Below are 15,975 nucleotides of genomic sequence, written 5' to 3'. Positions count from 1 at the left end.
TGTTTTGAAAGTAATGGGGTGGAAAAGGATATTTTTTTTGTACAAATGATTTTATTTTTTCATTAATAATTTATTGAAATTCTTCGGGGGGTTTTTTCAACATAAACAGTTTCACCGAGTGTTAACAAATCAAATATATGTACAAGCACTTGAGGGAAAAAAACCCACAATAACTAAATAACATAGTAATATAAAAATGCATATATAACAATACATAAATCTATATTCCTACATAAATATGCACCACAATCTTCTCTGATCTACAAGCAGCTGATCAGCTCTCAGATGCACATGGCAAATGATTCACTTCAAGATACATCCACATCAGCAATGTGCTCCAAGTAGCTTCTCCACTTCTTCACATATTTCTCTTTGTTCATATGATGCGACTTTTGCCAGCTCTGTGAACTGTTCCTTAAAAGAGGGCTCACCTGGTTTCCTCCAGTGTCTCATTATAATTTGCTTACCCACCATTGTACTGGTCTGATTAAAATCCCTGGCTCCACAGTGAGGCGTCATTTGTGGGTCACTGAGAACACACAGCCTCAGGCAGAACTCAGAGTTAGTCCAGGAAATGTTTTTATACGTTCATGAACCTTTATCAAATCGTTCTGAATCATGGGACGCTCCCAGAGTAGGCGAAGAAGCGTCCCTTCAAAAAATTAATTTCATTATTTGGTGGGCAAACTGGATGTTGAACTTTTCTATCAAGAGCTAGAACAATATGGCGACACAATAAGAGGCCTTAAGAATAAAAAGGCACCAACAGCTACCAATGTGTTTGATAAATTCCATATGAACTAATGATACAGTACTCTGGATTTATGTTACTTTTTCTTTATTTTGCTAATTTTCCCCCCTTTGTTTAATTTTGTTTTTTCCCCTGTATATTTGTGCCACTGGTATGGATGGTCCTGTGTACATAATGTACCAAATTATTCAATTAAAAAAAGTGTTCATGAGCTTGAAGTTGAAATTTGGAAACAGCATAGACGCCACGAAGATGTGTTGTTTTTTATTACTCAGAGTATTAAACAACACATTGATCACTTTGAAACTTTATATTACAAACTGATTTTTCCTCAGACTTGTTGCTGCATCATCCCCTAATATTACTAAAACATTGCTTAACCTGTGTCTGACTGGAGCCAACAAAGAAAGGACTCAGACGCAGGACTCAAAAAAACAAGGTCTTGTTACTGAAAATGGGGTGGGTGCACAGAAAATCAGTCCAAAAAACAAACAAAGGTATCCAAAGGCAATAGGCTAGAGCAGGGTCAAAAATCTGGTCAAACTTAAAGCGAACACAAGGGAAAGTGTCTATAACACACACACAAACCACTGAGAACAAACTGGCAACAGGCAAAGGGCAGCACAAGGACTAAACACACAAGGGAGGAGGAGTTAGAGGGACAGGGGAAACCAATCAGGACAGCAGGTAAAGGGAAACACACAGGGACAGGAAGTAAAGTACCTGAAATGAGAGACAAGGGTGAGGGTCAAAATAAAACAGGAAATACTGACAAAAACTGACAACAAGGAACACATGACCTTGACTGGGAGCTCAGGGTGTAACAACCTGACTACTGCTAATAAATAACTTTTCTAACTAACAGATTACACATGAGCAAAAAACTTAATTGACATCAACCGAACATTTATTTTTGTCCGCCATGTTTCTGCACATGTTGCAACATTTTCACGTTTTGGGCTGTTGTTCTCAGACGTTGAGGCGTTCATGTGAATCCACTGTGGTCACAGTATGGTGCCGACCGTGGTGGCTGACATATTTGCTTCAGCTCACTCTTTTCATGAACAAGTCGATACAGCAAAAAAGGGAGACATAAGAGAAAACTAAAGTAAGTATTAAAGTGGGATAAGACTATAATTGCTGCATGAAGTATAGTAGAAAGACCATTAAGTACGCCTGCAGTAGCTGTGGTTAATTATACCAGACAATTACTGGATATGACCATGACGTGATGTACATGAAGAGTACACTGATAGCAATCATGAAAAATAAGTGAAATAGAAGAAGGATACAGAAGAGAAGGCAACAGGTACAGAAGAACCCTTTCCTTCTGCTTATTTATTTATTTGTTTATCTCAAAATCTAACTTTAATTCTACTTTTATTATTGTTTTACATGAAGGGAGCAATTTAGGATTTCACTGTGTGATGTAAACCACTGTGTTTTTACTGTGTTTAACCTCCTGAGACTCTGCGTCCTCATATTAGGACATTACATTTTGGGTTTGCTGCACCTTATATGTCATTCTGCTTAACTTAGTCTGTGTCTCAAATCGCGTACTTCTGTACTTAAACTTAATATTTTGAGTGCATAAGTGCGTTCACACTGAGAAGTATGGGAAATGCAGTGCGCTATGAGTACCCGGATGGTGCACTCAAAACGGTCAAGAAGTTGAGTGTGGAACTATGGACACTTCTCGCCCTCAGTGGTCGCCATCTTGGCTACGTAGCTGAAGGGGGGGAACCACTTTTCAAACTGGAAATAGCGGCCGAGGACTGTGCGACCGTGAATGTTGCTGCACTAAGCACCACTATACTGTTGTCGGGTATAAGCCAGCAGTATGTTTGTTGGGTTAATTTAGCAGTCTGTAATGATTTGGTACCACGAACGATAACGCGAATGCTAATGCTAATTTGCTAACTAGCTAATTTGCGGTCGTCATTTCTGGTTAGTGCACAACGGCAGTGTTTGGTTTGAGACACTACCCTGTCGAAATTTGCGCACTACGCCAATGAGTACATAGTGCACATAGTATACTACATGGAAGGGTACTAATGGAAGTATGTGATTTGAGACACACCCTAGTCTGCAGCCGATCCCGACACAAAAGTATACAAAACACAAAACCTGATCAAATGTTATGGTTGTTTATTTGTGCTTAATAACATCTGTAGTTTAATATTGCATACACATTTGAACAGTTTTCGCAATAGTAACAAGCTAAGACACTGTTAATTAAAAAGTACTAATTTGAGGACACCGGGACTTTAGGCCAGTGAGGTGTGACAGACTGTTCCTACAGAAAAAAAAGGACATTACTAGCTTGGATTGTGGAGCAAGGAAAATTCATACAGAGCTACAAAATGAACAGATCTCAAGGCTTTTAGAAATGATTTGCAATTTTGTTTTGCACAGCCATGTTCAGGTATTTGAAACGAACAGTTTTAGACTTGAACAGTGACCAACAACCCACAGTTACAAAATGTCTCATTGTTGTCAGTTTTGTTGTTGCACAAGATGTTCAAGCATTGAAATAAATTGAAATTTCATGCTCCATGACCATGACACACTTGTGACTTTTACAGTGATGAGGTTTTTGTACTTATCAAGTCCTACTAATGCCAAATAGTTTGGAGAAACTGAAAGAGCACACCAAACAAAAGCTGGGGTCTCAGGAGGATATGACAATAAACTTGTTGAAACTTGAATTTTCCTAGTGGGAAGCTCATTTTTCCGATTATTCCGACACCGCATTAATGCATGATCAGGCCTCACTGAGAAACCAATCAGGTGGGACAGTTGATGACGTGTGTGCAGCACACCCGAGGTAATCAATTTACTGGTGCTCCCTCCCCAAAGCGGCGGTCTGTGTAAGTGTCCAGCTCTGTTTTTAAATTATGTTTTACTCCGCTTATTAACTAAATTATCTGTTTCCATGTCTGCAGACAGATGCTGCTACAGCTCATACACACGGACGTGAACGTGCCAAAATGCGCCTTTAGAAGACTTTGTGAAGCTGCTGCTGTTTGCTGCTTAGCCTTTAATCAGCATCAGCTGAGGCCTCAGACCAAACTTCAAAGCGGAAGCTGAGTTTCCTCACCGTGATGAGTCCGAAATCACCGCTTCACTTCTTCATAGTAAGTTTCTGCTTTTTAAACATGCATGTTGAGATGTTGGCTGTGCTGCTCTGCTTGTTGTTGATGATGATGATGATGATGATGATGTGTTGGCTTCTGCTGGCTGCTGGTGCAATGTTTGTGTTGATGTGTTGACTTGCTGAATTTGTCCTTGCTTGTTTGGCATGTGTATGTGTTCCACTTTCATGTTGTTTATTTAGCTTCCTCATGTTTTGAGCCTTATACTCTTAAGTGTTATAGGCTGGATTGGTTTTGAGGCATTTTCACCCCTTGACTGGATTGTTGTTGTTGTTGTTTTTTGGGGATTTTCCCAAGCCTCACTGCAAACTCCACTGGCATAATTATGTAAATGTGGCTTTAGAGGTGTAAATATTATTGCTGTCCTGCACACAGCTCAGTGACATGGTGATTTCCTGCTAATATTAACACATGATATAATATCAATGTAGCTTTTGTTGTGCACAACATATCAAAGGGTTTAATGCCACAGCTCGTTTCATGTCATAATTACATTACGATACTTGTGTTGAGCTCCTGCTTCCTGTTTACTGCTGCTGAAGCCTCCACCAGCCTTAAGCTCCGGTCGACCTGCTGCACTGTGTGTTCATTTACTTATCACAGCTTTTAAAATGTCATGGCATTATCTGTGGCCCCTAGCTCTCAAACTTCCCTTAATTAAAAATATATTCCCACTTTACTAAAATTTGCAGGTTTCACAGACGTGTTAAATTTAACAGTAGATATACACAGTTTGCTCAGTGGAGATTAATTTTCAGGGGCAAATAATCCCATATCTCAGTCTGACAGGTAGACCTGACCTGGTAATCTCCTCAACCTCTCCTGGTGCAGTGTTGTATGTCACTAGGTAAAGTCTGCTCATGCCAGACATCAGTTTTACCAGATGTTGGGTGTTTAAATGCATTTTGGACAGGCGTGTGCAGGGTCCTGAGTTAGTGAGCAACACTGTAGAATCACTGATATTCTATGTCTTGTTATTTAAAGGAGCAGTGTGTGATTTAGGGGGTATTGCGACCACCTGAACCTTCTCCCAGTTAGAATTCCTTAAGTGTTAATTGTCTAAGGAGTTTCTACAGGGAGACGAAGTATCCACAGACGTCTCTTCCTCTCCAAAACAAACAAACCAGGGGATTAAAACCAGTAAAACCACTGAATAAAGCAGTTTCATGTGAAATTGAGTGTTTCTGCTATGCAATTTGGCTTGTTGGAGAGAGGTCGCAAGCCCAGCACCTAATGTGAGCTCAACTTTATTCTCAGGTAATTTAAGATCCAGACGTTCAGGAGGTTTTAATGGGAGCCGAATTATTGTAGAAGTCTCCTCCTCTCCAAAACAAACAGAACTGGTGATTTAATCCGGCAGTAATACTGACTGAGGCAGGTTCACGTTAAATATCAAGTGTTTTGCGACGCTACTCGTTGCTAACTAGTGTCTAATGCAAAACCATGAAAACAAGAATGGTCCTATCTAAAGCCACTGTTTGGTTTGTCCATTCTGGGCTACTGTAGAGCCATGGTGGTGCAGCATGGCAGACGAGGACCTGCTCCCTATGTAGATAAAAGCAACTTATTCGAGGGCTGGGCAATTAATTGAAAATTAATCGAAATTCTGTCAATAGTTTCCCCACTGTGTGTGTTCCTGTACTGTCCACTTAAAAACCCACACTTCCAAAAGTTTCTTTATGCTTCTGCGTACACTCAACGCAACGTGCACGCAGTTGCTCTGCAGTTGCTGTGCACCTATCATAGTTCTGCGCCCTGTTGGTCTAAAATGTCGCTATGCAATTTCCCGCCAAAGCCCTTGGGGGCGCAGTCATCTTTTATATACCTACCTAGACTGTGACGTCTATGGTCGTTGCTCGTTCATTGTTTGTTTATCTTCTGGCTTTGCTCTAAGATGGCAAACGAGAGAGAAAGACTGTTGCTGGAGTTTGAAATGACTGACATTGAACAACAAATGCCATTATGACAAATGTTACGATGACAACAAAGAGAAAGGCAACTGCGCCAATTGTCTGTATGCCCGTTGAATGGCTCGAGGCGGTGTTGTGGTACTGCAGCAGGAAGTGAAACCTGCCGGAAATTATGTAGTTTGAAGGACCAATCATACAGTAGCTCTTGCGGTGTGCGTTGGGTCTGCGTTGCCTCGATGCATGGTTACAGTTTTTGGAGGTTTACATCGCGTCTCTGTTTCAGTCGTAGAGGGACACAACGCCTCTGCAAAGCCCTCTGTGTCGTAGGTGCACAGAAGAATAAACCTTGCTTTAGTGTGTAGTCACGTGACCTCGCTCTGTCCACAATGCAACATGGAGGAGAACTCAAACACCGAGCCAACTGAACATCTTGAGCAGCTTGTACCAAAGAGAAATGCCGTGTCTGTCCTTTGGACACACTTTCTTGAAGTCGACACTGCACAGAAAGAAATCAAATGTAAACACTGCAGGTAAACCGTTTCAAAATATCTAAATTCAATAAATAACCATGAAAAGGTCTGTCAGTGGCTTAGTGGATAGAGCAGGTGCCCCATGTACAAGGCTGTTCACAAATCACAATGATAAGGTATGTAATCTTTAACCAGAAAAAAATAACCCATCTTTAGTAGTTGAGCATATTTACAGTTCCGAGCTTGTCAGTAAAGTATGAAGGCAAATTAATGCGAAAATAATCGTTCATTAATCATAATCAAGGTAAAATGCTCAATTAGTCAAGATGTCAGTGAAGATTCTCAGTCATCCAGGTCATGGTAATTATAAGTGTACATTGCTTGAGTTTACTGAAGATGTTTTGCCTCTCAACTGTAGAAGCTTCTTGGGTAAGAGGCGACGTCTTCAATAAATGCAAGCAATTCCATTTGCCTACGATATAGCACTTATAATTATTTGAGATATTGATTTGAGGTCACCCAGCCCTAGCTCATTCTGAGGTAACGAAAACACAATGATTTCTATTTTCAGGTGATTATACACTAAAGAAAGCAAACTTATTTATGCCAGGATATCTCCCATAATCCTACACTGCACCTTTTTTAAAATTTACATGTCTAGAATTTCGCCTCAGGAAAGACTCGTCTCAGGATCACTTTAGTTAGATGATAGCCAGTATGCACACGCTCATTAAAAATACGGCAGTGTGAGGTCAGGTCAATGTTATATTTAATTTTTTTATGCTTTTCATTGTAGTCTTTGTTTCAGGCTAGATCGAGGCAGCTCATCTGCAATGTAAACCTCATGAAAACCTGACTGTCATGCTGAGTGGCTGATAAACATGGACGCTGCGGCACTGTACCTGGAGGCGGGTGCTTTAAAAAGTTAGTGACAGTTCCTGTGTTCAGTGCTCAGTGTGCTTATAGCGGCGAGTGGTGCATAAAAGGTAAACAGGTCGCTGTTAATGGTCACTGAACAGTATGTGGTTTTAATCCCTGGGGTGTTGTAGCAGGGTTAATGTAGGGACCAGGCTCGGCTAAATGAGGAGTTTCATGGTGTACTTGATTGTGTTGCAGAACGTCTTTGCGGAGGCCAAAGCTGACAGCTGGTGCTTTGCTTCTTGGTCAGTGTTAACAGGGTTAGTGCGATCATATAGCACAGTTTGTATGCTGGTGTGTCACAGGGTCCTGTGTTCACAGGCCACTCTTTGTGCACTCAGTGGTGTGTGTGTGTGTATGTAGGAGGCAGCTGGAGTGTACAAGAAAATTTCACTGCATTGAGGCCTGCTTAAACGTCTTATTTTGAACACTTGGTGGAGCTCATACAGTGAAAAATGTCATGAGTTTTTATATCTACTCCACTGAGTTGCCACTTTTGATTAATGTGCTCTGTCCCAGAGAGATGAACAAAAAAATATACCTGACGCTTGTGCCAGCTGATCTTTAATTAAGGATTTGTTTGTTTTTAGGTCCTTTTCATCCACCTTTCTGTCACCGTTGAAATCTTGAACCTTTTGCAACGACTTGGTTTTTTAAACAGTTAAGTAGCGGTAAAGGCACAGAGGACCTTTTGTGTACTTGACTTGTGTTTTGTTTCCAGACAGAGACTTTGTGCCACCAGGGTACCCATTACTTCTCTTGAAGGAGAAATGCCAGCCTCGTTCTCTTCCTCCGGCAATACTTTCAAATATTCACAAATGCTGCAGGCGAGACGGCTTAACTTGAGTGTAGAGGGAAGGGTTTAGGGGGGGAATACACAACGTCGGAGTGCGCGGTGTGGGATGGCAGAGGAACATGACCATAATTGGATCCCCTGACAGCTGTTTGACTTCTACCTCCTCGAGGACAGGACCCTCTCACTCTGACGCTTTAATTCACACACAGGCGCTCATTGCTATGCATAGCTGTCCTGATCAGTTTGAACTATACGGCAGTGATCACCTTTTAATGACCTACAGATCACCTGTCTACCACTGCCTGCTGTCAGGGGTATTTGTTGGCTTTCGCAAGATGTCAAATAAGAAAAAATGATGTCTTTGTATACGTTGACGGTGCAATATTTAGTTCTGTGGAAGGCAAGGTCCTTAGATTCGTACCTGTTTATGATGTTTAAATATTTTTAGAGAAATAGTTAAAGACCTGGATAGAAGCTTTGACATTGCTTTTATTAGATAGAATATAGCAAAGAGCTGACAAGAAAAAGAAGAGAAGGAGATTATAGGGGATGATTTGCAATCTATGTACATTTCATATATACATACAATCATGGTAAAACATTGAAATGAAGTGGTGAAGAGGGAGCTGAGCCTGAAGGCGAAGCTTTTGATTTACTGGTCCATCTACATCCCAACCCTCACCTGTGGTCATGAACTCTGGGTAGTGACTGAAAGACTGAGGTTGCGGATGAGTTTAAGTGATGAGTTTCCTCTGTGGGGTGGCTGGGCTCAGCCTTAGAGATAGGGTGAGGAGCTCAGACATCCAGAGGGAGCTCCGAGTAGAGCCGCTGCTCCTTCGTGTTGAAAGGGGTCAGTTGAGGTGGTTCAGGCATCTGATCAGGATGCCTCCTGGGCTCCTCCCGTTAGAGGTGTTCTGGGCACGTCCAACTGGTAGGACGCCCCGCGGTAGACCCAGAACTCGCTGGAGGGATTACATGTCTCATCTGGCCTGGGAACACCTTGGGGTCCCTCAGGAGGAGCTGGAAAGCGTTCCTGGGGAGAGGGATGTTGGATGTCTGGGGTGCTTTGCTTGGCCTGCTGCCCTAGATAAGCGGATGAAAATGGATGGATTGAAATTAATACCTTATCTAATGGTGGGAGCAACAAAATAAATCTTCAAGAAAAAAAACAAACTTCAGAGTGACTCTGCTACAAAGCCCGGTCACATTAGTTATTTTATGAGCTATTTGTCAACCTGCCGTTTGTAAACCTCATGATATGCTTGTTAATGTGACTTGCGTCTGAGGTTGTTTGTTTTTGGCTTGTTGTTATCGTTTTTGTTTTGGACTAATTCACCGGCAATTTGGCTCAGATAATTTGGCCTCTTTTGAGCTCTTCTAATTGTCTCATGTTAATTTGAAAACTTGCATATCAAAGAGAGAGCCAGATCTCTCTTATTATACAGGTCTGGCACTCAGTTGGCAAAAGCTACTAATTGGCATCCAAACGAACACATGTCAACATTAGTAGCAAAGCTTTTATCTGTGATTAGGCGACTAAAACCTGCAAGAACTTTTTTGGTTATTTGTCTGCGTGTACCAGTCACCTGTTTTTGACTCAGACTTTTTCCTCACATCTGCTTAGAATAGTTTAGAGTGCCACAGTCTGGCCTTTTGTTGGAAGTATGGAGTCTTATATATATATTTTTAAGCATGATTATCTCATTTTTATGTCGGACTGTGTGCAGTGATGAATCATCATTATGTCTATGCAGCGTATTTGGCTGAATGAAGAGGAAGCAATTGAGTGTCTGGTACTTGGTGCTCTGATAATGGCTAAATAGGCAAGCTTATTCTGCAGCATATTAGACTTTTCCTCTGAGGAAGGACATGGATAAGAGAAAAACAGACTGCTGAAGGACTGTCTGCACAAAATGAATGGGACAAAGCAGTCGAGGATGCCTCAAAACTCTCCCTGTCTGCAACAGTTGTGCTTGATAGAAACAAAGTTTTAGGGCCCTGACACACCAAGCCAACGGTCAATGTCGGGCCGTCTGTAAGCATCTGTCGCCCTAGTTTTTGCAGTGTGTTTCATACCGTTTACACTAATCAGCCCTTGTCGCCTGTTTTTCCACCAATTCAGCACGTTGAGTCGGCGTCAGAGAGCCTGTAGGTGAGAGAAATAAGTCTTTGCATGCTTTGCTGGCCACAGAGTTTTCAAGATTGGTCGACCATTACTTTACTGAAACACAAAAATGCATGAAAACATTTCTGGGAAAGATGGAAGATGTTTTGTGTCAGATACTTTTAGCATCATCAGAACCAGAGAGGGTCCATCAGATTGAAGACAATGCTCCCACACCTCTTTTCTTGTTCCTGAAAAGAAGCAGAGGAAACATTACTGATAAAATCCCTAACTTTACGGTGTGATTCATGATTTTCATGTTATTTTTTAGCCATTGAGCTCCTTAGCAGAAACTGTTTGTAATTGTTTGAGTTATTTTTTGTGCTACCACATGATAAGTATCTTCACTCTTTCAATATTAGATTGTGTTGTTAATGTGCTCACTGGCTAACTAGCATCATGACTCCAGCCTCTTGGACTTTTGGTTTCCCTTTTTGAAAGACGAGTACAGACCACTGCTGCCTGCCGACAACTAAGAATCTTCCTGGTCGACCAATAGTCATCATTTAGAGCCATTAGCCGACTAGTCCCCCGCATGTTTACAATATTGATTTTATTATTAAATGATATATTTTGGGCGGGGCAACACAATGGTTTGAGTTGAAGGTGTGAGAAAGAATAGTATCAGTAACATTGTTAACACTGTGCTACATTACAGAGAAATACAAAACCGTACTAATGAACCTTCATTAATATAGGCCTATATTTTATCTACAAGTGCGCGTCACACACTGAGCGAGCCGCCTGTTAATGACGCTGTGGGCTAATGGGCATGTAGCTACTTCCATGTTTCAGATGATACGTCATGTTTGTAGTCGACCAATGAAGATGAGTTTACATATCACCTTGGGTTCATCCTTCACCTTCTCAAAATGATCCCACACTTTGGATTTCCTGCCCGACATGTTATTAACTAGCCTGTGGAATAACCGCAGGTATCAGTCCTGGAAATTAGGGACTGTACACATGCCACGTCCTTACCCGCCTGGAGAACGCGAGGTCGGGCGCTGGGCACTACTCTTGTGTCTTTTTTGTTGAGTCTAAGGTTGCTAAACAACAAGCATCGTACAGCCTATTTACCTGAAATCCTGAGTGCAGAGCTGATCTTCTTCCAGGAATTGTTTAGAAGTATGGAGGCCTATCGTCTGTGGAACAGATGTAAATTTCTGGGTAGCCCTGCGCTATAACATGATCAACTTTTCCATGTTCATCAGACTGAATGTTTACAGAAGAAGGGAAAGATATCTGTCAGCTGTGATTGGTTTGTAATGTGACTCCTGTCTGACTGCGTGGCCTCTTCCTGTGTCTGTCCTTTCAAATTAAATTCACACATGGTCCAGTCATACAGGTTTTGATTGATTTTGACATTTTTTTTGTCTGGGACTAAGCAACCAATGAAATCTTGCCAACTAATGACCTATCTGGTCAACTAACGTTTGGTCGACTATTAGGGGGCAGCGCTACTATGGAGAGTTATTTTCCCTTATGCAGGTACAGAGCGTACACGCTTGTTGGCCTTTGCATTAGTTTTTGTGGCGTGTTCAAGTGCAGCTTTTTGGATGAGACACACTATTTGGCCAACAATCGGCTTACGTCGCCACTAGTTTTTTGTCATTGGTTTGGTGTGTCTGGCTTTTAAAGGGCATGCAGTTGCCTCTGTTCTACAGCATGCAAGACAAATTTTGACGCGCATTTTTGCGTCATAACACAGCAGTAGATGAAACCAGTATTTGATTTGAAAAGTACAAAAACTTAATTCAACAAAACTGACCTCCACGATCCATCAACAAGCAAACATCCTCAAAGCAGTCGGTTGCATTTTTTCAAATCTCAGTTTCAACACGACCGCCAACACCACATTCTTTTTACCATTTCTTTTGCTTAAGAATGTCTTGTTAAGTAAAAGAAGGGCAAAATACCAGCTCTTGTGTCAAGATCTCCTCCATTACACTGAATAAAAACAGGCAGGAATGAAGCAAAACAACAGGAAAAGAGAGCAAGAAAGCTGTGAGTGCTGACTGTTAACCCAGACACTACTCCAGTGGCCTTCAGTTGCAAAGAGCATGTCAGAAAGCTAAGACAGATTAAACAAACCCATTGTAGCTTTGAGTACATCTGAGATGAGTGTTGACATCTGGGGGTTAAACTGACACTATACCATCTAAAGAGGCCTCGTTCTCTGCGTTTTTTGTGTGTTGGAAATCTGCGAAACCCTCTGAAAAAAGGGATCACAGTGAAAGGTGATGTCTTAGGCTGGTAAATGTATTGAGCAGGGCTGTAAATTGCGAGCCTGCAATTGCCCATCTCAATCTGGAGCGTCAAACCTGCATTTCTGAACCTAAACTTGTCTGATCTATATTGAGGATAATGTAGCTAAACTCGCCCACGCAGCCACCCGCAGATGGTGAAGCACACAGACGTAGATTACAGACATCCAGACACTAACAACATGGAGAGTAGAGCACAAAAAGACAGACGGTATAAGCACATCTATAAAGGCTGGCTGAAAATGAAAAGCATGGATCACATTTTCATGCCAGCCGACGTGAATATACTGTTGCAGTCTTGAGCATGCAGTGGAAAAAAAGTAATTAAATGAGTCATCAATCCAGTGCATACTTTAATACAGCAGAACATTGTTTGCCTGAATGACATCAGTTCATTTTGGGGAGAGTCAAAATCCTTGTGGTATCATAGATTTTCAGTCCATCTTGAATGCAGAGCACAGCCGCCCGGCTTTCTTATGTTAAGTGCTTGAAGCCTTGAATAATTAGTTGAAGAAGAGATGAGTGCCGTACTCTTTTAAGAATGGCTTCACAGTTTTTCTTTGTAGGATGATTTTTTTTTTTTTTAATTTTTTTTTTTTGTGAGGCTCTTCTTTAATGTTCTTTCAGATACTGTGACATGAAATAAGTCTCAGTTCTGTCTGTGTGGGTCAAACAGTCTGAGGCTCGGTGGAGCGTGGGTCCTGCGGGACTATTTCACAACTGGTTTAGTTTATTATCCGTTTTAAGATGAGGAAATATAACGTTCATGTTCACTTGAGTCTTTGATGAGATCTCATGTATGAAATAGCTGTCTCACTCCCTCCTCTTTTCCATGGGTTGTTTTATCACGGTGTTGTTTTAAAATGTGGACACTGTGAATGAGTGACCAGTCCTTTTCATCTCTGTTGTCTGAAGTCAGGCTGGCACAGTATCAGATTTACACTACACGATTACCGTTGCCAGAGGAGTTTACAATGATGATATTATTGCTATATCTTTAGAAAATTAAACTTTGTTTATTGCGTGTTTTGTCCCTTTTTTTGGCAAATGAATTCCACTCAAACTATGAGTGTCAGCAGGAGGAGAAAGACTCTGTAACCATAACTGTACAAAATTAATTAATGGATAGTGAAAAGAGAAGTTGAAATGATTTAGGGGCGCTTGATTATTTACACCACATTATCATATGTGTATTATTAACATGATATTTCATTTTTAAATATCATGGTTATCGTGAGTGACTGTACATTGTGACACCCTGAGTCTGAAGTACTTTCTCAGCATGTAGGTGGAGTCTACAAAATGTCAATGCTTCAAAACCAAAGAAAGCATGTCAGTAAGAGCTGCAATGAATGATTTTCATTATACAACTATTTCTTTTTTCAGTTAATTGATTTATTATTGAGGAGGGATGTACCAGATGTCTTTTTTTCCACATTCATAGCTTTTATTGCGGTGTTCAGATGAAGCTTTGACTGTCTGTTGTAGTGTTGTCACGATACCAAAATCTTAGTTTCGGTACCAATATGAATTCTGATACTTATCGATACTCTTCGGTACTTTTCCTAGAACAATAAATAGCAGGGGTGTAACAGTACCAAAAAATCATGGTTCGGTAAGTACCTCGGACGTCACGGTTTGGTAACTCAAATGTCCCACCAAGTTTGTGTTGTCTCGTGTTGTCTCCCTTTGCGAGGCAGACTTTCTCTTGTCTTTTTTCACATACGCCAGCTGCGAATGTTGATACAGGTGTTGTCATACACACCACTTGTGCAATCTGTGCTCCAATAGGAACAAAAAAGGTGTTTATGTGCATAATTTAGTAAAATAAATTAACTAAATTAATGAACTGAATCAATTTCAAAGTGCCGGTATTTTCCAAATGCAGTATAGTACCGTTTGGAATACTCTAGTACCGCGGTACTATTTTAGTACTGGTATACTGTGCAACACTAGTCTGTTGTCACATTTTATGATGTCGTCAACCTCTATTCTTAATTTGAATGAAGTAAATGATTTAGTCTTTTTCTTTATTGAATATAACTTTTCAGTTTCATCAACATAAATACCATCATTAGGGCATAAAATAAGACGCAGAAGTGGGTGTGACGTACACTCACTTGTTGCACAAAGGATGGGGGCTGTAGGGGGGCATTTTGGAAATTATAGCATCTATTTTTTTTCTCCAATAATTTTTGACTTTTGGACCTTTACATGACTCGTAAGGTATTGGAAATGTCTGGATCACACAAGTAGGAAGCAGCTGTACACAGCCACCACAGGAATTTGATTTTACAAATAGTATAATACAAAAATTTTTTTTTTTTTAGTGTAGCTTAATTTTTGTCTGTAACTGAACAGAAATACTGAGTTTAAACAGAATATATAGCCTAGACATGCAAAAAAAGAAAAAAAAAACTGCACAGCATACAGATGTTGATTTAGAGTTCAAATGCCAACATGTGAATGAAGCTTCTGAACTTCCAACTCGGGGTATGCCAACATCGGTATAATTTATAATATCATATGAAAAATTCACATGGTGATACTTGTGATATTTCGACTGGACATCATACTGTTACCCACGGCAACAACAAGCACGGCTTAGAGCTGGATTATTACAGACTCCGCGTTGGTTCCAAAAAGAGGAGCAGCTTCAGTAGTGTGGAATAAACTGTGACGTCCTGAATGTTTTATGAACAGCCCCGGACTTCTCAGACTCTTTTAGTGACTTACCGCTCAGAGGGAACTCATTCAGCGGCTCCTCTGGCAGCAGCACAGTGTCTCTCCCTCTCCTCTCTCGCTGTGCACACACAGGAGTTGGTGTCGTCAAGTTATTTTGTCATAAACTTTTGGTAATGTAAACCTACGTGACGCTCGCAGCTCGACAAAAAACTCCATATATGTGAATGTGTGATAGTTGTGGTATCATAACAGCCTGTCACAGGTTACAGCGTGATGATTAGAGGAGAAATGGCAGAGCATAAAGGTCCAGGTGGAAAAAAATAACTTAATCATTTAGGATTTTGCTAAAAGAAGGAAATCAACTGTTGATTTATATATATACAGATCACAGGGTATATTTTTTATATTTGGGAACTGTTTAAATGTGTAATTTGTGGTAGATTTTATTTTGTTGAACTATTAATATTGTATACAAAATCTGAATCTCACTCTGAGTTACTGATGTTGTTCACAAACTAAAGAAATGAGAGGTCATTTTTGTTTTTACTGAATATTTGAAGGCAAACTGTAAACCACTTATTTTGTTGCAATTCTATTTTTCGTAAATTAATAATAAAATGTGAATTTTTACAAGTTCCTAGAGCCTGAGATGAACCCAAAATCAAAAGATATTAAGTGAGGAGCAGTATATCCTCACACCTGTGCAGCTGCAATCCATAAAGCATCTTTGTTTACAAGTGACTTCAGCGGACTCACTGATTAAATAACTAATTGTTTTAGGAAGTATGTGAGCTGGGTAAACGGTTCATCAATTAATCAGTTCAAAGAGGAGTGATTTATATTAAAAAAATGGCGGCAT

General features: G+C 40.6%; 1 protein-coding gene across 2 annotated transcripts in view; it reads left to right on the top strand.

Annotated features, from left to right (window-relative positions):
* The first annotated feature begins 2,887 nt into the window (after positions 1 to 2,887).
* The window catches only part of LOC125903057 (glutamate receptor ionotropic, delta-1-like), a 123,393-nt gene continuing 110,305 nt past the window's right edge, over positions 2,888 to 15,975 (top strand). The window contains exons 1-2 of one of the 2 annotated variants that reach the window (XM_049599673.1): positions 2,888 to 3,176; positions 3,697 to 3,888. In XM_049599673.1, the coding sequence (XP_049455630.1) occupies positions 3,856 to 3,888 (33 nt within the window). In that variant the 5' untranslated portion in view covers positions 2,888 to 3,176; positions 3,697 to 3,855. Of the gene's footprint in view, positions 3,177 to 3,580; positions 3,622 to 3,696; positions 3,889 to 15,975 lie in introns of those variants that run through there. The other variant, XM_049599671.1, reaches the window with a different exon arrangement.

The sequence above is a fragment of the Epinephelus fuscoguttatus genome, linkage group LG16 (assembly GCF_011397635.1).
Source record: "Epinephelus fuscoguttatus linkage group LG16, E.fuscoguttatus.final_Chr_v1".
Lineage (NCBI taxonomy): Eukaryota > Metazoa > Chordata > Actinopteri > Perciformes > Serranidae > Epinephelus > Epinephelus fuscoguttatus.
Note: the sequence above shows the minus strand (reverse complement) of the source record. Positions and strands in the feature narration are given on the sequence as shown.